This window comes from Echinops telfairi, unplaced genomic scaffold, assembly GCF_000313985.2.
Source record: "Echinops telfairi isolate 266 unplaced genomic scaffold, ASM31398v2 ScPeMD7_7467;HRSCAF=8505_1, whole genome shotgun sequence".
NCBI classification, from domain to species: domain Eukaryota; kingdom Metazoa; phylum Chordata; class Mammalia; order Afrosoricida; family Tenrecidae; genus Echinops; species Echinops telfairi.
Window position 1 is genome coordinate 19,014,150 of NW_022111368.1, and position 21,116 is coordinate 19,035,265.

The 21,116-nt window shown below is 42.9% G+C and overlaps 1 protein-coding gene across 2 annotated transcripts in view; it reads left to right on the top strand.

The window, feature by feature from the left end:
• TGFBRAP1 (transforming growth factor beta receptor associated protein 1) overlaps window positions 1–21,116 on the top strand; it is a 74,757-nt gene that overhangs the window by 32,642 nt on the left and 20,999 nt on the right. For both annotated transcript variants that reach the window (XM_045283971.1, XM_004704435.2), the window contains exons 3-5: window positions 2,643–2,837; window positions 7,208–7,362; window positions 18,920–19,002. In XM_045283971.1, the coding sequence (XP_045139906.1) occupies window positions 2,643–2,837; window positions 7,208–7,362; window positions 18,920–19,002 (433 nt within the window). The remainder of the gene's footprint in view (window positions 1–2,642; window positions 2,838–7,207; window positions 7,363–18,919; window positions 19,003–21,116) is intronic.

A 21,116-nucleotide genomic window follows, 5' to 3' on the forward strand; every position in this document is an offset into this window, starting at 1 on the left:
TAATTTAGAGGGAAAGGTATATGCTTGTATTTGATTAAGTTCAGTATTTTATTTTCATAATTTAACATACTTTATTACATAATAAAATACAGTAACATAATTACTGTTTTAAGATACTTGAAGTTAAATTTAATAAACACATAACTGGCTCCACACCTCTTTTTTTCACCCCTAACTTTTCTTTTCTACTCTAAGGGACTCAAAAAAGTTATTTCCAAAAAAAAAACCTGACCAGTGGTTTTACTAAAATATTAATTACTGACAATACAAACTTCTGGAAAGAACACTGGAAAATACCTTGTATGTTGTTTAAGTTCAGTATTTTAATCTCAGTAACCTCAGAAGACTTAGAAGGGTCAGTGATTTCACGAGGTTTGGAGTTTTGTCATGTGATGTATTTTAAGTAGTTCCCATTGTTCTAACCTGAAAGCGTGCCCCATGTCTTCCTTCTATCACGTGTCTAAATGCAGCTCCCCGCTGTCTAGTCAGTTCAGATTCACAGTACTCTTTTGGAATACTATCCTCAATTTCATGCGATAATTAAAAATAATGCAGTGACCACCCTCAAACCTAACAATTTGTGAAATGTGTTCTCTGGAATGGATTTTAAAACAGAATAAGTGCATATTCTATTTTGATAGAAAATCCCAGTTCTCTAAAAAGTATTTTCTCATGCTTAGTATTGCAATCAATCTTTGAATAATCAATCTGATGAGTAAATATTGTTTTTAAACTAAAAAAAATTGTAGCTCTGTACTTACTCATAAATTAAGTACAGGAATCTCTTCCTATTTATTAGCCATTGACTCTTGTCTTTTGTGAGTTGCTGCTCCCTATCATTTGCCTATTTTTCTATTGAGTTTTTATTTTTTAGCTGCATTTGAGGATCATAGAGGATCAAAGGGATATATGTAGTGTGAAAGAATAGTTGACATTAAGTACTTGTAACTCCAGAGGGTGTGTCACAGACTCACTCACTCACACACTCAGTCTTAAGACATCAGATTCTGTCATCTTGACAGAGTTTTTCTTGGTGCTACTTGAAATGCCGAGAGCATTGGCATTAAAGTGTTAAGTGTTATAAGTGGGGCCAAATAGGTATTCAAAATGCAGGCTTTAGAGTGCGTTATATAAGAGGCAGGGGCACGCCTGTGTGCATTAGTGTGAGACCACAGGATATCCATTTTTAAGAGCAGCCTAATTTAGAGGAAAAAGATATGCTTGTACTTGATTAAGTTCAGTATTTTAATCTCAGTGGCCACAGAAGATTTAATAGGACCAGTGATTTTATAAGGTTAGGATATGGTATATTTTAAATAGCTTCCATCACTTTAGTCTTAAAGTGTCTTCTATATCTTGGTCTTCTCCCCCGTCTTGGTTGTATATAAACTCAATCCATTCTGATTCATAATGACCCAACAAGATAAACTAGAACTGCCCCATGTGGGTTCCTGAGGCTATTAGTCTTTGTGGGAACAGACAGTCTCCTCTTGGATTGACTGGTACGTTCTAACTAACTGCTGACCTTGCAATTAGTGGCTCAAGTCATAGAACCATCACTGTGGCACAGTAGAAGCCATTTGTCTACTGGAGTAGCACCTTAGCATTCGGAGGCAACAGTATGCTAGTGCTAGGGTGTTTTATGTCATGTAGTTTGAAAGTTAAGTTAACATGCATGGACTTCATTTGGTAAACATATTAATTTTGCTAACCTCCTATACATACCATCATCGTTAATATCCCTGGATTGTATGCAGCTCATTTGGAAGTGACTCATTTAATTATTTGTGTACACGATGGATAAACTGTCTTGAATTGCAAAACAGTTCTGTCTTTCTTTCACAGAGCCTGCATATCCAAAATTAGACTCACATTTTGCGCACTGAGCACTCAGTAGCGTTCCTGACACACTGTAAATACTCCAAGAATATCAGGTGAATGAACATATGAAGAAGAGCCATAATTTAGAAAAGAATTAGAGGACCAGAAAAAGAGCAGGCGAAGCTTCTTAAATTGCTTGAATAAGCTTTTCTCCCCATAAACGAGGGCACATGCATATTTCTAAGCCTTCAAGTGGATGTATAAACCAGTACAGACACTTAAAAAAAAGTTCAGTTCTAATTGGAAGAAAATAAACTCAAACCCCATTGCTATTGAGTTGATTCTGACTCATAGAGACTCTATAGGACAGAGTAGAACTGCCCCGTAAGGGTTTTCAAGACTAAATCTTTACAGACATAGATAACTTCATCTTACTTCCCGGGAGCAGCTAGTGGGTTTTGAACTTCCAACCTTGTGATTAGCAGCCCAATGCTTAGCCCACTGTGGTACCAGAGCCCCTTTAATTTGAAGGAACCTCAAAAGTTCATGGAACAATCCATGATCTTTTTATTCCATTATTTCCCATGAACTTTTTGAAGCCCTCTTGTGTATACCTTCTGGTAAGATCATTGTCTTCACAAAAATACTATAATATGTATAGCATATTGATATTATTTTTCCTACCTTGAAAAATAAGCTTGTATAGGAAACTGAGGGGGGTGTGTTCTGCATCAAGGCACATCTACAGAAAGAACAAAACAAACAACCCCAAAACTTAGTTATTTAAAGTGACAACTAACACTTTCTTCTTATTTCCGTAGGCATGTTTGCAACAGTAGCTGGGATATCCAAACATGCCCCTGTGCACTGGTCAGAGAACGTGATCGGGGCAGCCATTTGCTTCCCATACGTCATAGCTCTGGATGATGAGTTCATCACGGTTCACAGCATGTTGGATCAGCAGCAAAAGCAGACCCTGCCTTTTAAGAAAGGCCACATTCTACAGGACTTTGAAGGTACTGGTTTATAAAGACACCCTAAGAATTGAGGTATCAAACCTTTTGTGATAATACTGCTTTGGTAAATGTTATTAAGGACCCTTTAGGAACTAGGGGAGAAGCCTCATGGCACAATGGTTAAACTCTGCACTACTAACCAAAAGATCGGTGGTGTGAACCCACCGGTGTCTCCACAGGAGAAGATACCTGGCAGATTGCAGCCCAGGGAAACCTCCTGGGGCGGCTCTGCTCTGATGTACAGAGTCCTGATGAGTTGGAATCAACTCAGTGGCAAACACCATAAAAAGCCCTGGGTGGTAGGCTAAGCATGGAAGATACTCAGGTGACCACGACACAGGGTCTGTGCTTCTGTGACTCCAAGGTTAACAGGGAGAGTGCCATTCACACAAATAACTACAGCGGGTGAAGAGCTTGGTACACATGTGGCTAAGGCCCATTGGGAGAAAGCAGAGGAGAAACTACTTCGTAGAGATAGCAGGGGAGACTTCCTGAAGGAGGTGGTATTTGAGTCAAGCCTTTAAGGATGACTTAGCAGTTAGCTAAGCAGACATGGTATGAAAGACATGGAGAAAGATGCTTGCAGAGAGGAAAGCCAACACTTCAGACTACAAGCAATGAAGTAGTAGTGTAGTAGGCAAGTGGTGGTGGAAGAGTGGGTGAGTTGAGGCTGGGGAGCAGACCAAGGGTCTGCATGTATCAGTGGGCTGGATGAGAGCTTTAATTTTCTTCCTTTTGTCACAAATGTTCAAATGTAGAGAAGTTGGGAGCAAGGAAAATCAAGTGAATCACCATACGCCTTTTTCCTACAGTCAACAATTGTTTTGTTGAACCATTTGAAAATTGAAGGTATGACATGCCATCGCAGAATTCTAATTCCCAAGAATAAGGGCATTTCTTGTTTAACCACTGTCCCATTTTCACACCTGGGAATATTGAAATCAAGTCTATGTCATTTAATATCCTGCCCATGGCCCTTGTCCAGAAATGCTTTATATTGCTGTGGTTTTTTGGTTTTTTCCTCCTTCAAATCAGGATATAATGTAGATTTATGCATTTTATTTGCTAATTAAGAATTTTAGTTGAAAAATTGCTTTCTGTACAAAAGTAATATTTAGCTGAAAATATTTCCCCAGAAGGCAGCAGGTTCTGATTGGAAAGCTTAGCAGTAGAGCTAGTCTTGGGTTGTACTAATGACTCGCCAGCGAACTATCTCTGTGAGGTTCATGAGCAAAATGAAGCTGATGGATCAGGTTAACACAAAGAATTGTTAGGCAGTGAGGAGCTCTGGTGATACGGTGATTATGCATAGGCTGCTATCCTTATGGTCAGCGGTTCGAAACCGCCAAGAGCTCTGTGGTAGAAAGATGGGCTTTTTGCTCCCGTCAACAGTTACAGTCTTGGAAACCCACAGGGGAGCGCTGCGCATCAGCATCGGCTCGATGCAATGAGTTTGGTTTGAAATTTCGGAACAAGTCCTAACTCTGAGCTGGAGATATGTAGATGGCAGGTGAGTGTGAAATATTGTCATTGAATGGCTTAGAATATTGTCCCATAAGTTTCCTAAAACTCAAAGTCAAACTCACTGCCATCACGTCAATTTTCGATTTATAGCGACCTTATAGGATAGGGTAGAACTACCTTTGGGTTTCCAAAACTTCAAATCCAAATCCAAGACTACAAATCTTCATTGTACACTGTCAGGAGTCTGTCAGGAGTGCACTGCCTCCTCTTTCCCTTGCGGAGCAGCGGGTGGGCTCAGTGGGCAGCCCACCGTGCTATCCAGGGCCCCAACATAAACTTCCCTGTATCTAAACTGACTTGTACTGAAGGATATCACAAGCCTATACTTTTTAAATGAAGTACTATATCCCAAACCTGTACTTTTCCATAACTGTTGTTTGCAGTCTAATTGGAAATAGATTATGTGCTTGATATTAGTCGACCCCATCATTTTCAGGAAAAGAAGACAGAAATACGCATTGTATACTTTGGAAATGTAATATTAAGAGCTACCCTTTTATGACAGTTGAGAAGAGCAAGGAAGCAGTGTGAGTTATAGTTGCTGTAGCTCTGTATTGGGAAAGCTAATAAAATGGATCAACAAATCCGTCTTGGAGGAGCAGTATGTTTTCTTCTCCTTTTTTTATTTGAAGCCAAGTTGTATTATCACCAAAGAATTCAGCTCCACTTCCGTTTCACTTTTCCTCTGACAGCCACGCAGGCCGACGTGAGATCTGACGGGAAGGCATCTGGAGGGTTTTAAAGGCTGTGAGCCTTCTCTCTCTTAAATTTTTATTTTAAGTTTATTTTTTTACTTATATGAGTTTTTTTCCCTTTTTGTTTGTGGAATATAATACTTGCATAGAAAAACAAATTCTATGTAGTTTCTCAGTCCATCTCATCAAATAAAATTGGTAACAACATTCCATTAAATCCCCCCACCCAATACATGGCTCATTTCCCTCCACCCTGCCTCGATAGTTTCTTCTCCCTTCCATCTTCTCTGCACCCGTCTTTGGCCTCCTCTTAGTCTATAAAGTCTTATCTTTTGGTGAGAAAAACATGTTTCTATTTTATTTTCCTTTATAATGTATCAAAATACTTATCCTTATGAGGTTGACTACCTTTGCTTTGCATAATGTTCTCTGATTGTTTCCATATCTCGAGGTGTTTGACAGACTCATTGTTTTTTTAAGGATGTATAATATTCCATTCTGTGAATGTACCACAGTTTGTTTATCCATTCCTCTATAGTCTGGCTTTTTGATTGTTCCCATCATTTTCCTACTAAAAAAGTGCTACACTAAACACTTAGGTGTGCATATGTCTCTCTGTGTGGTTATTTTTGGTTATTTCTTTTAGGTGTTTATCAGAGAGATTGCAAGATTATAAAGTATTTGTATTTTCAGTTATTTAAGGAAGCACCATACTGATTTCCATAGTGGGTGTATAATTCTGTAGTCCCACTATCAATGTATGAGCATTCCAATTTCTCCACATCTTCTCCAGCATTTATCACCTTGTGCGTTTTTGAATTTTGCTGCAGGTGTTGGTGTGAGGTGGTATCTCATAATTGTTTTAATTTATATTTCTTTTATTGCTAATGAATGTGAGCATTTCTTCATATAATTGTTGGCCTCCTGAATGTCATCTTTAGTAAATCATTCATTCATCTTTTTTGCCCATTTTTTAATTGGGTTATTTGTATTTTTCTTATACAAGATCCAATAATTTCCTATATATGTATGAAATTATATAGGAAATATATAAATTTACCTGATATATCATAGCTAAATATTTTTCCCAACTTGTGAGTTCTGCTTTTGCTCTTTGGATAAAGTCTTTTGATGTGCATAAATATTGTATTTTTAGAAGAATTCAGTTCTCTATTTTGTCTTCTATAGTTTATTGCAATTTTTTATTATATTTGGTAGTGTATTTGTGCTGTGTATTAGTATCCATAAGTTTTGTCCCTGTTTTTTTCATTGATGTCTTTATAGTTCTAGGGTTTATATTTAGGTAGTTCATCTATCTTGGGTTGTTTCTGTGTGGTGTGAATTACGGGTCCTGTTTCATTCTTCTGAAGGGAGAGATCCAATTTTTCCAACACCATTTATTGAAAAGGCTGTCTCATGCCCACTTAATGTGTTTAGGTATTTTCTCAAAGATGGTGTCTGTAGGGACTTGGTTGTGTTTCTTGTTTCTCAATTCTAATCCATTGTTCTTCATGTCCATTGTTGTGCCAGTACTGCACTGTTATTTTATCACTGTGGCTATATAGTTGGTTATAAAGTCTGATACATTGTTTTCGTTTTTTAATAGTATTTTGTTTATCCTGTGTTTCTTTTCTTTCCATATGACATTATTAATTGGTTTTTCCTTTTCTTAAAGAATTGTGGTCGGATTTGGATCAACATTGCATTGAATTTATTAAGTGTTTTTGGTAATATTGACATTTTCATTATATTTAGTCTTCCTGTACAGGAGCATGGAACATTCTTCCATTTGTGTAAGACTCTTGGTTTCCTGCAGAAATGTTTTATAGTTTTCTTTGTATCAGTCTTGGGTTTCTCTGGTAAGCTTTATTCTTGGATATTTTGAGTTCTTATTATAAATGATGTTCTTTTAATTTCACTTTTGGTGTCATCATATTTCACAAAGAAAAATCTAACTGATGTCTGTATATCGATCTATGTAGCCTGCTACGTTGCCAAATTTTTCATTTAGTTTCAACAATTTTTCAACTGCATCTTTGGGGTTTTCTATATATGGGATTCTGTCATTTGCAATGTTTTCTTGTAGGTGAATTTTTTTCCCTTCTTTTTTTTTTGTTCCTCCCTTTCCAACCATATTGAATTTCTTCATAGGAAGAGTGATTGTCGCTACAAGCAAAGGAGTTTACATCTTGGTTCCATTACCTCTGGAAAAACAAATACAGGACCTCCTGGAAAGTCAGAGAGTAGAAGAAGCATTGGTCTTAGCAAAAGGAGCCCGGAGGAACATTCCAAAAGAAAAATTTCAGGTTTGTGTTGAGCTGATCACCTGAGCATACTTCCAAACCATCAGTTAGGAAAATTCGGATTTTGCTAGCATATGCCAGGCTGTGCTGATGGCTTTTGTTCCTGCTGCTTCATTTCCTCAGCAACTCTGGCCTCAGAGTGGCATCCACGTTTCACAGTTAAAGGAAACACGTCTCAGAGCAGTCGGGTGGCTCGACCACTCGAAGGTGTGGGGAAAGTCAGGTTCCAACCTCTGGCTTAATATACTGGGTTTTATTTTTAACCAGGTTCCTTTTTCAGTATGTCTTCTGAGAAGAATCAAGGACATGGTTTTTAAACACCAAAAGCGAGGGCAGGTTAATTTGTTTCCTAATTTAGAATTTTTGTGTCTTGGGATGAGATTGAATAAAAGCTTAGTCTCACATTATGTATAGGAAAAATGTTGTGAACCGTATAGATAAGCCATCTAATGTTGCAGGAACAAATCCATCCAAGCAATTTACTTCGGAGAACCCTTAATACACTGAAGGAACACTAGCTTAATGTAATTGGCATGACGGATGTAACTGATGTGATAGTCACAGTTATTCTTTGGTCCGATAAAATCTGCTTTCTGAACATAGTTACTTGCTCAGTTGTTAGGTGAGTTCAGGTTTCTCGCTATATGGGAGTAATAAAGGATAATATTGATGTGTGTATACTTTATATGTAAACTTATAATGAAAGGTTCTCATGAATGGATAATGACTTGCTAACTGATGATGAGTTAAGGAGATTTACACATATGATGGCTGTGGGACAAAGTGGTGCTTTTTGGCATCACTTGCTTTATGTAGCAAAAGGTATACAGGATGTGCAATGCATGATTATGGTGTGTGAAAGAGGACATCTTTTCTACATTTAAATCTTGATAAACTTCATGCCTGAAGGAGCCTTGGTGGTCTTCAGGTGATCGTGGGGAACGAAGGTCAGCGGTTGGTACCCACCAGCCACAACACGCTAGAAAGATGAGGCAGTCTGCTTCTGTAGAGATGTATAGCCCTGGAAACACAACCGGGCACTTCTGTTCTATCCTATGGGGTGACATTGACTTGAACGTACTCAATGGCAGTGGGTTGGTTTTCATTGTCATTGCTCAATTTTCATTATGGCTGATAGACTCTGTTCAGCTGGGGCTAGCAAAAGCTAAAAGAAGATATCTGTATTTGGGCAGTGTCTCTTCCTGTGCATTGTTGTACGTATTGCTGCGGTGGGGCAAGAAGGATGCAGGTTGGAGTCAGAACACTTGGGGCTGAATCTTGCCGCTGCCATGCCCTTGGTCCCCATTCTCTTCCCAGAAGTGGAAACGGTGGTAGCATTCACTGAGGAGGCCTCAGGACCAAGGTGTTGGTTGTATTGAAGGACCACACTAATGCATTCATAGTTGTTCTCGATGGACCACCTGCACCTAGCATCCTTTAAGTATGAAGAACCAACTGCCAACGAAAGAGTCAATTCTGACTCACAGCAACCCTGTAGGACAAAGTAGACCTGTTTCCGAGACTGTAAATCTTCATGGGAGCACACATCCTCATTTTTCTCCTACGGAGTGGCTGGTAAATTTGAACAGCTGGCCCTGGGCTTCGAACCCAACACTGAAGGCTTCAGTTTTCTTTGTGTGGCTTTGGCTGTTTTCTCCACTCTCTCTTTGATAAGAGTAGAGATGTGCAGTCAATGTTAGATCATATTATTAGTCATCTTGCTCCTTCTAACCTGCTCCCTGCCATCTCCCTGTTGCTCCAAACACCTATGTCCAGCCCTAGAAATATGCCTTGCTTCTCAAGTTCCCATAGTGACCATGTGCGTCCAAACACTTCTTATGTTTTAGCCTGGTTGTTTCAACTACTTCCTTTAACTGTGTCTTTAACATGTTTCCATGTCTCCACTCTACTAGAGTGGTCCCTTAAAACAAAATTGTGAATTGGGTAATGGCTTACAGAACAAATCAGTTTTCTATTCACCATTTGTACACAATATGTTTCATGTCATTGATTGCAGTCCCTACAATATAACATCACTGATCCCACTTCCACACTTTGACTCTTGTTTACATTCCTCCTCCTTTTTTATCCCTTCTGAAATCTGTCCTTGGGTAAATGCTACCCTTTTGATCTCAAGCGATTAATTATTCTAAGGAATGAGTGGTGTTACAGCTGCCTCATTGTGTTGTTGCCTTTTTAGACCTAGCTATCACACACAAGTAAAATTTTGCTGAAGATCATGCAACAATGGTTGCAACAGTAGATGGACAGGGAGAGGCGAGAGGCTCAAGCTGGATCTAAAAGAGGACATAGAACAAGGGATATTATTGCTGATGGCAGATGGATCTTGGCTGAAAGCACAGAATTCCAGAAAGATGTTTACTTGTGTTTTATTGGGTATGCAAAGGCACTAGACTTTAATAAATCCATAATAAATTGTGGGTAACCTTGAGAAAATTAGGAATTCCAGAACACTACATGTTCTCATGAGGAACTTGAACATGGATCAGGAGGCAGTTTTGCAAACAGAACAAGGGAATACTGCATGGTTTAAAAGCCAAGAAAGGTGTGCTACAGTTGTATCCTCTCACCATACTTATTCAATCTGTCTGCTGAACGAATCATCAGAGAAACTGGATTACATGAAGAATGTGGCATGAAGGTTGGAGGAAGGCTTATTAATAACCTACAGTATGCAGATAGCACAACCTGGCTTGCTGAAAGCAAGGAAGACTTGAAGCCCTTGCTGATGAAGATCAAGAATTTCAGCCTGCAGTATGTATTATGATGCAGTGCAAAGCAGACAGAAATCCTCGCAATTGGACCAATATGTAACATCATGATCAATGGAGAAAAGATTGAGGTTGTCAAGGATTTTACCTTGCTTGGATCCACAATCAATGCTTATGGAAGCAGCGGGCAAGAGATCCAAAGATATGTTGCATTAGGTAAATCTGCTGCACAAGACCTCTTCAGAGTATTGAAAAGCAAGGATGTTACTTTGAGGACTAAGGTGCACCTGACCCAAGCTCTGGGATTTTCAGTTGCCTCCTAAGCAGGTGAAAATTGGGACACTGAATAAGGAGGACTGAAGAAGAATGGATGTGTTTGAATTGTGGTGCTGGAGAAAAATGGTGAAAATACCATTTTTCTGAAAGGACACACCAGTCTGTCTTGGAAGAAATAAGGCCAGAGTGTTCCTTAGAACCAAGTATTATTAATAGAGACCAGCTCCTACAGAAAAAAAATCATGCTTGTTAAAGTAGAGGGACAGTGGAAAAGAGGAAGGCCCTCAAGGAGCTGGATGGACACCATGGCTGCAACAGTGGACTCGGGCAGAGGAACAATTGCACAGGACTGCACAGGACCTGCAGTGGTGGTTTTTTTCCTCTTGTGCATAGGGTCGCTATGGGTGAGAACTGACTTGATGGCACCGAGCAACAACAAAATAGGGTTGCTATGAGTCAGAATTGACTCGATGGTCGTGAGTTTAGTTTGTTCAGTGTGTTTGACTGAAAAGTGACCCATCGGATAAGTTTAGTTCCAGCCCTGAAGGGTGACTAAGGGTCATAGTCTCGAGGTCCCACTGATCTATCTGACTATCAAACCAATTTTTTGTTATAGTTTTGAATTTTATTTCACATTTTCCTCTATTCAACACCCTTTAATGCAGGGGTCCTCAAACTACGGCCTGTGGGCCACATGCAGCCCACTGATGACATTCATCCAGCCTGCCAGGTGTTTTTCCCCCTTTTGTTTTTTTTACTTCAAAATAAGATGTGCAGTGTGCCTAGGAACTTGTTCATAGTTTTTTTTTTAAACTATAGTCCGTCCCTCCAGCGGGTCTGAGGGACAGTGAACTGGTCCCCTGTTTAAAAAGTGTGAGGACCCCTGGTTTAATGTGATTCCTTCCTAAGTGGTCAGCAGTGATAGCTGGGCATCATCTAGTTCTTCTTGTCTCAGGGTCATGGTGACTGATCTTTTCATGGTCCATTAGTCCACTGGCATAGTTTTCTCCAGTCTTGATTTTCATTATTCTTCTTTCCTTGGGATGGGTAGAGATCAATATTTGGACCTTAGGTCAAAGGAAACAGAGGAAAGATCTAGGAAGCAAAGCTATGAATAGAGGTATAAACATAGGTGTGTACACATGTAAAGATATTAATTCATAAGCATAGAGGTATTGGCCTAGGTACATATATTTATATGGCAATACATGGAGGAAGTGGACAGACTTTGGGCCTCTGCTCAATCCCTCTCTCAATGCAAGAACACTTTGTTCTAACAACCTGGCATTCTGTGATGCTCACCCTCCCAACACGATAGCTGAAGACAAATGGGTGCATAAGCAAATTTGGTGAAGGAAGCTGATGGTACCTGGCTATCGAAAGATATAGCATTTGAGGTCTTAAAGGCTTGAAGTCAAACAAGCATCCATCTAGCAGAGAAGCAACAAGCCCACATGGAAGAAGCACACGAGCCTGTGAGATCATGAGGTGATGACAGAATCAGGTAACAGGCATGAGGAGACCCAAAACAAAAAAAAACATATTGTTAAAAACAAAGGGGCTCAGAGCAGAGACCCAAAATACATCCGTAGAAAATAGGACAGCCTCTCACAGACGGTCATAAGGAAGGGATGAGACAACCAGGGCACAGTATAGCATCAGTGAAACACACAATATTCCTCTGGTTCTTTGAGGCTTCCTCACCCCCCACTATCATGATCCCAATCCTTCCTTTTAGTTCTGGCTAGACTAGAGCATGTACATTGGTACAGATAAGAGCTCACGACACATGGAATCCAGGTCAGATAAACCCCTCAGGAACGGAAATGGGAGTAGCTATACCAGGAGGGTAGGGAGAGGTTGAGGCAGGAGGGGAGGAAGAGGGAATGGATTGCAATTATCCATGCATATCCCGCCCCCTTTCCCAGGGTGATGAACAACAGAAATGTGAGTGAAGGGAGACAGCAGTTAGTATAAGATAGGAAAATTATAATAATTTATCAAGGGGTCACGAGGGTGTTGGAGGACGGGGAAAAAGGAGCTGATACCAATGGTTCAAATAGAAAGTAAATGTTGAGAAAAAGATGATGGCAACGTATGTACAAATATGCTTGATACAATTTATGTATGGATTGTTAAAAGAGTTGTAAGAGCCCCCAATAAAATGATCTTTTAAAAAAATTCTACCTTAGATGACTGCTCGTGAGCTTTTTAAGATCCCAGCCTCTCCGTACCAAGAGTAAGATATAGAACGCAGTCTTTGTGGGTTATGTTATGCCAGTTGACCTTGGTTTCACCTAAAACCATGGCTTTGAGCCCCGAAGCCCCATAACTCATTCCTTCAAGGCGTTTGGTTATGTCTAAGGTTTTAGGAACTTTGTTCCCTGTGTACTTCACTACATTCATGGACAGATTTGTAGCAAAGGCAAATACACATGTAAAGCTATCTAGATGGATCATTCGATAAAATATAAATGTACTGCATAAGGTTAATAATCAGCAGCAAAGCAAAAGCTTCATTCTTTCTTTGTTGCTCATAGGACACCCTTTTTTTCTGACTGTCACACCTGGGTCAGATCTCAAAGTTAGAACGGCATTGTCCTTTAGACCAGCTACCCAGGGATCATTTGCTCTCTCTGATTCTAGCCACCTATAGCTAGGTCTGATCTTATAAGTTAAATGATTGTTGTCTTCTGGATTTCCCAATAGATAGGTATCAATCATAAATTTGAGGTCCCAGGGGCCCCCTTACTTCTGATCTACTGGCTAAAACAGTGGTTCTCAACCTCCCTAATGCCACGACCCTTTAATACAGTTCCTCATGTGGTGGTGATCCCCCCCACAACCATAACATTTTCGTTGCTACTTCATAACTGTAATTTTGCTACTGTTATGAATCGGGCGACCTCTGTGAAAGGGTTGTTCGACTCCCAAGGGGTGGCAGCCCACAGGTTGAGAACCACTGCCCTAAGGTGATCCCGTTCCTAGCAGATGGCAGTGAGAACTGGGCTACATCTGGTTGTGGCCTCAGGGTCATGGCGACAACTAGTGTTCAGGTGGCCCATGAGTCCATTGCACTGATTATTCCCATGTCTCTGATAGAAAAAAACCCCACAACTTATTTTAAAACACATTTACTAGTTTACCATAACTCTTTCTCTCATTAAAAAAGGATTTCTTAGACCTTCTCCCCCTGCCCTCCCACACCCACCCCACACACACTACATATGTGGTAGAATCTGGCAGAAAGACTGGAAGGCACCATGGACACAAACTACCTAGCAGGTAAAAGAGGGAGTCAGCAATATGTGACTGGTTACTCTGTGCCAGTTACTTTTCTAAAGCCCCTACCCGTCTGGTTCTCCTAATCCGTACAATTATGAAGTAGGTAGTATTATGATCCCCTTAAAAACATGTACACTCCAAAACAGAGTCCAAGGTCACAGAGCTAATATAAAGAGGGCTTCTATCATCTTTATATTTCATTTTCCCATGAACTTTTGAAGCCTGCTTGTAATTGCAAAGCCAGGACTCGAATCTAAGCATTCTGCTTCTCAGTTTTAGCCACTGCCTAAGCCAGCTCAACTCACACTGTACTCATCGTTGGCTACTATCAGTCCAGGCCTAATCGAGAAACCTAGGGAAAACCTGTATATTTTATGATGCACTACACACTGGGGAGGAGCCATTAGACAGCTGTGTATACTTTGAATTTTGTGCTAGGATGAACTGTTGTCTCCTGAAGCTCGTGTGATAAATTTTATGTGGGCAATGTAACCTTGAAGATTACTTTGGAACCCTATAGATTCTTCTGTTTTACAAAACTGTTGATTCCCTAGATCACATAAATTGTACACAGCGTCACTTCTTGGAGACCTACAGACGTATGCTGGAGGATGGGCCCCCTAGGCCAGAAGGCATGACACAGTGGTGGCAGCATACCAGTCACTGTGAGGATGAGTCAGGACCAGGTACCACTGGTTACGTTGTACGTAGGATCGCCAAGGAGCTGACCACAACTCCGGGCGCAGCTTTGGGAGCTGCCTGACGTTGAAGTCGTGACTGGTTCGTTATTGAGTTAGCTCTGATGTTGGGGAGATAAGCAGGTTGTCTTGTTCTCTAGCCTCTGGTCAGTCTTCTATGTCCTTCCCTCTGAGCCTTCCTGGTTGCAGGTCTTGTTTGGGATGAGCTGAGCAGAAAGCAGGGGAAGCTGTCAGGTCCCAGTAGACAGTCTGGAAAAAGCACGGCCAACTTCAGACAACCAGGCTTGGTAACACTACTGATTGGCCATCTTTAGGTGAAAGTTCCCTTAGGTGTACGCCGTCACCGTGGTTACGGCATCTTCAGTACTCACCTCCAGAATGAGAGTATCTACTTCATGCTGCTACCACCTCTCCGTGACATTCGAAGTCTGAACATGGGAAATGAGCAATATAGTGTTGGAGCTTTAGAGTGCTAGAAAAAAAGGCCATTTTCATTTCCCTTCAAGGGCCGGGAAAGGCAAGTGACATTTGAGTCTTGTCAACCACGAGAAGTAAGTTGTCACCCTGTGCTTTTTCTTCAACCGCCCTGATTGTGATGGAGAATTCTCCCACCGCCGCAGCTGGTGGGCTGTTTTTAACCTTTTTCCTAAGTGGGTGGCCTTTCTTGTTCTTTCTTTCAGAGGTGGACCTGGCATTCTTGGACTGTGGCCCACTGTCCTCCCCTTATTGTGAGGCAATATAATTAGGCCTCTTTTGACACACGTGGGGCGACCCTGAGTCAGCGTCGCCTTGGCAGCACCTGGGTTTCTGGTTATAATTAGGCTGGTCTTTAGATTCGAAATAGGTGGTTCCAGGGAAGAAAAGTAGGGGCAGGTGGTGAGACGAGAAATGAAAGGTTTTAGAAGCCTACTATTTTCCCACATCTTTAAAGGAATTGCTGAGGGAGAACAACAGGCCGTTGTGAATACTGCAAGTTTGAAAACCCGGAAAGGTGTGCATTAAGGCTGTATCCTCTCTCCATACTTTCTCAATCTATATGCTGAGCAGATCATCGAAGAAGCTGACTTGGATGAAGAAGAGTGTGACATCAGGATTGGAGGAAGGCTTATTAACAACCTGTGATATGCGCATGACACAACCTTGCTTCCTGGAAGTGAGGATGACTTGAAGCACTTGCCCATGAAGGTCAATGATTGCAGCAGCAGTTCTCAACCTGTGGGTCTCGACCCCTTTGGGGGTCGAATGACCCTTTCACAGGGGTCACCCGATTCATAACAGAAGCAAAATTATAGTTAGGAAGTAGCAGCAAAAATAATTTTATGGTTGGGGGGGGCGGTCACTACAACACGAGGACCTGTGTTAAAGGGTTGTGGCATTTGGAAGGTTGAGAACCAGTGGATTGCAGCCTTCAGTATGGATTATGACTCAATGTCAGGAAGAACAAAATCCTCACAACTGGACCAGTGGGTAACGACATGATCAATGGAGAAAAGGTTGAGGTTGTCAAGGATTTCATCTTGCTTGGATCCACAAGCAATGCTCATGGAATTAGCGGGCAAGAGATCAAAAGGCATGTTGCATTAGGAAATTTGCACAAGACCTCTTCAGAGTATTGAAAAGCAAGGATGTTACTTTGAGGACTAAGATGCACCTGACCCAAGCTAGGGGAATTTCCATTGCCTCCTAAGCAGTTGAAAATTGGGACACTGAATAAGGAGGACTGAAAAAACAAAAAGGATGCGTTTGAATTGTGCTGGAGGAAAATGTCGAAAGAGCCATGGACTGCTAAAAGGACACCCCAGTCTGTCTTGGAAGAAGTAAGGCCAGAGTACTCCTTAGAAGCAAGAATGGGAAGACTTTGTCCTACGTACTTTGGATATATTGTCAGTCCCTGGAGAAGGGCATCATGCTTGGTAAAGTGGAGGGGCAGCAAAAAAAGAGGAAGGCCCTCCATGAGATGGACCGACACAGTGGCCGCAACCATGGACTAGGGCACGGGAACATAGCGAGGATGGCACAGGGCAGTGTGGTATTTCGTTCTGTTGTGCACGTGGTTTCTATCCATCAGAACTGACTTGATTGCACCTAACAACAACAACTAAGGGAGGACACATGCTATCATTTTGGTTCTCCCTCACCTCCCCGAGAGACCAGGATTGATAGACCTTAGGTGCTGATGTCTTTACTTCTTGCATTGCTCCAGTAGTGACACTCTTAATGGCCTGCTGTATCCCCGGATACAGGAGCCCTGGTGCAGTGCTTACACATTGGGCTGCTAACCACACAGGCAGCTGTTTGAAACCTCCGATGGCTCCGTGGGGGCAAGATGAGGCTCTCTCCTCCAGTCAACAGTTCCAGTTTCAGAAACCCACAGCAGCCATTCTACCAGGCCCTAGAAGGTTGTTATGAGTCAGCTTCAATTAGACGGCAAGCTTGGTTTTTTGGTTTATGTACCTGATGAGCCAGTGAGTGGGAAGAATCAGATGTGGTTTCAGACCCTGGCCCAACTTGAGCCTTATCACTGTCGGTCGTAATTTCTGCCTAAACTCTACCATCTCTAAGCAGAATTTTCCTTCTTGTCCAATGGGGCTCGTGAGTGAGTGGAGCTTCATGAAAGTCGATCAGATGGTCCTTCAGTTGCGTCGGCTGTACTCAGTCCAAGGAGCGTGAGGACGCTGAGGGGAAAACCACGCACCTTCCCTAGAAGTCATTTATGACAGATGACACAGCGCGATTGGAGGGGGAGAAACTCAAGTCAGAGTGAATACTTGAAATACACAGGCTTTCGTGGTGAGGGGAGGGGAGGGGAGCGGAGCCTGAGCCGTGGTGCTAGAAGCAGTGTGGATGGAGCAGAAGGGGTTTCAGAGGAAGGACGGATAAAGCTGAAACACTGCCTCACCGGGGCCATGGCAGGGAGGGCATGGGGCTGGAGGAGCTCCAGGACAGGTCTTACAGTGTGTTTGGCTCTGGCTAGGTCTTTGGAGAACGGCAAAAGGCAGAGACACCTGAAGTGTCTGGGGAGCTGATCCCGAGGGGAGTGCCTGGCTTTCCTGGTCCTCGCCATTTTCCCACTTTGTCAGGATGCAGCTTTACCACTTTAAAAAAAAAAATCACTTTCCATTAGTTGAAATTATTTGGGTTCTCTGCCTTCCTCGGCGTTGGCCTTCCTCTGTTTTAAGTGCAGTTGCCCCCTAGTCCATTCCGACTCCCAGCGACCCTGTAGGACAGAGTAGAACTGCCCCAGAGGGTGTCCCAGGCTGTACATCTTTACAGGAGCAGCCTGCCTCGTCTTTCTCCTGTGGAGCAGATGGTGGGTTTTGAACAGCTGCCCCTTTGGTTAGCACCTGATTGTTTAACCATCCTTGCACCATCAGGGCTCCTTATATAGACATACAGCAAATTACTGCTCAGCCATTAGGAGAGAGAGACCTTCCTGAGGCACGGCGGAGGCAACACGGTGTAGCTTGAAAACACGCTGAGCACAAGAAGTCAGTTGCAAAAGGACAAACGTTGTATGATGTCATGCGTACCTTGTTAGGTGCCGTCGGGTCAGTTCTGACTCATAGCAACCCTCCGCACCACGGAATGCAACACTGCTCAGGTGGCTCTGCTCACAGTGATCCTCCTCACAGTCAATAAGCTAACATACAGGAACCAAAGATTATGAATGCATGAAAGCCCTGGTCGCGCAGTGTGTGCACTGGGCTGCCCGCTGCAAGGTCCGCAGCTCGAAACCACCAGGCCCTCTGCAGGAGAGAGACAGGGCTTTCTGCTCACGTAGCGTTAACGTCTCAGAAACCCTGCCCTCGAGGGTCGCTGTGAGTTGGCATGGGCTTGATGGCAGATCATTTGTTTTGGTTTTCTGGGTGGGAGGGAGGGGTGGAGGAAGAGGGAGAATTTGTTTTTTGGGGGGAGTCACTAAGTGTGCGTCAAAGCTAGTGAAATCTTTTGGACAAAGAAAGAAACGAATGTGGCAGAACTTGAAACATGAAATCAAGGTCACATTGGGTTGTAATTGTGGGTCTTGCCTTGGTGAGGGTTTTACTGTATGTATTTTCACCACAATTGAAAAAAATAACAGTAAAGGTCTCTAAAGCTATAACAACAGCAACAAGAGAGCAGAGGGGTTCTGTGGTCAAGGAGGTTTGAGTGACACTGGATTCCAGGCGGCCCTTTTCTTGCAGGCTTCTCAGACTTTAATGTGTTAGCGCGGTGGTGAGTGGCTAAGGAGGAGGCATAAGACGCAGCATTTCTCCAGCGTTGACCAGGGAAGCTACGCATTGGTTAGTTCATTCATTCAAAGGTTTGAGCCTAGTGCCTAAGGACTATCTTTTGGGAAGTGCTCCTGGAAGATTCCAATTGCAGAAGAGTGACAGAGGAAGAGGAGCTTCTAGGTGGCCGGATGTTTTTGGTTTTTATATAATGCCTGATATTGTACTCACCTGAACTTGCAACTTCATGTTTCTGCATCAGAATTAACCCTCACCTTGGGATAGGAGTTAAAATGCCGTTTTCCCCTCCTGTGATGGTTTTAAGGTCTCTAAGCAGTTAAACCCGCATCTCTTGCAGGTCATGTACAGACGGATTCTGCAGCAGGCGGGATTTATCCAGTTTGCACAACTTCAGTTCCTGGAAGCTAAAGAGCTCTTCAGGTAATTTGAGGTGTCGGTAGCAAGAGGTTCGTGGCACTTTCCCTCGTTTACACATGTCTACGACGATGTCCTCTCTGGCAAAACCTATTTCAACTGGGATGTTGTAGTGGAATGATGTTTCTGTGTTGCACACGGAATAGTGATGCTTGTATGTAACAGTGGCCTTCGTGCTGGTTGCTCGGTAACAATGGCCTTCGTGCTAGCCACCCTACTTGTCTGCCCTTCCCCGTAGTAGTCTTCATATAACCTTCTGTATTAAGAGGAAGCGGGTGGGAGTTTGTTGAGGGACACATACTGGAGGTGTGTGAGAAGAGGTTAAGGGCTTCAAGGTTGTTTAGCCAAGAGAATTCTAGAGCGTGAATTTGCTATCACATGGAGGAGTCTTAGGGAGATATGGTTTGTTCTCCCTTTTCTCTAGAGCTGTAACATGATCGGAGGAGCCCTGGTTATTGGTGTACTGGTTACCCATTGGGCTGCTAACCACATGGTCAGCAGTTTGAAACCACCAGCCACTCAGCAAGAGAAGGATGGGGCTTTCTACTCCTGTAAAGAGTTATAGGCTCGGAAATTCATAGGGCCAGTTCAACCCTGTCCTAATGGATCGCTCTGAGTTGGTATTGACTGAATGGCAGTGAGTTAACATGATCTGAGTTTAGAAAAAGAGTCTCGGTCTTCCTGGGAAATGGATGGAACACTTTCCTCTCTCAGAATACTCTTGAAACGATCCATTCAGAATTTTAGCTCTCTTTCCCTTAGGAGGTTCCTGCTGATGTGTGAATTAATCCTGTACCAGTCGACAACTCTTTGATGGGTGTTCTCTCCCTGGTACCTCCCTTCCTCACCCAGGACCAACCGAAACCCAAACAGAACTCACTGCCATCATCAGTGCCCACTCAGGACAGGGTAGAACTCCCCCTGTGAGGAGAAAGCCCCTTCTTTCTCCTAAAGAGGCACTGGTGGTTTTGAACTGCGGACCTTGCAGATCACAGCACCCACACATAACCACTACACCACCAGAGCTTCGCTTCTCTCTCACCTAGGAGGGGAAGGGGAACTAGACACATGTGAAGCCTGTGCCTGTTCTCCCCACACTCCTTTGCTCTCAGCCTGCTTCCCCCCACCCCCCCAGCCCCACCGGGACTCATGCATTTTATGCGTGTGTGCCCAGTGAGGTCACTGCCCCTCGCATGACTGCTCATCCCTCCTTGGAAAAGGTCACGTTAAACCTGCTGGGACAGTCTTTAAATATCCTCCTAAAGCCCAGCCTATAAAGTGATTTTCCAGAATGCCTCACCAGAATAGATTCCGCCCCATTTAGAACCATCTAAAACAGAGGGTGTACATAACCTCAGAATGGACCAGTGGCGCATCACTGTGTAGGATATTCGCCTCCCTCCTCAGGCATGTAAGTTAGGCCTGCCCACAGGGATAAGGTTTAGTGCCCTTTCACAGAATTCTGAGTGTAGCGGGAATCATTTACCCAGAAAGGATGCCCTACCTAACTTGTAAAACTGGTTGCCATTGAGTGAGAATTCTGTGCTAGCATTCGATGTTCCCGGGACATCAGCAATGTTGGGTTTAGATCCTTTGGACCTAAGTTCTTTGGCTGTAAGACTGTGATTTGTCCCGGTGGTGCTGCAGACCTCCTCACTCGGGTCATGTGTGTGTCCTAAGACTGATTCATGGATGAATCAGAAATAAGGGGTAACTGCTCATGCTCAGACATTGCTAATAATATATCATCGAGCTGGGCCTCGTTCTCAGAATCCTTCCCAACATAGAACTCAAGGGCGTAACTTAACTTTGCCTCCTAGGTTACAAGGGACATAGGCCATGTGTCTGTCCCCCCAGATTTTACTACCTGCCCTTATCCCCAACTCTGCCCAGCGTTTTCTTCATTTGGCAGATGGCCTACGCACCAGTGCAGGGGTCGAAGAGTCCATAGCTTCCTTGCTTCTATGATGGGCAGTCACTAGTCTGGAAAAAGCATGCAAGAGTTGTGCAGCAAAGAAGCTTCCCAGGGTTGAGGGTGCTGTTAACTGCTACCAATGTAAACAGGAAGGGCAAGAGCTGGTTTCTAATGGTATGCTCTGAAGCTCTCTGGAAAATCCCAC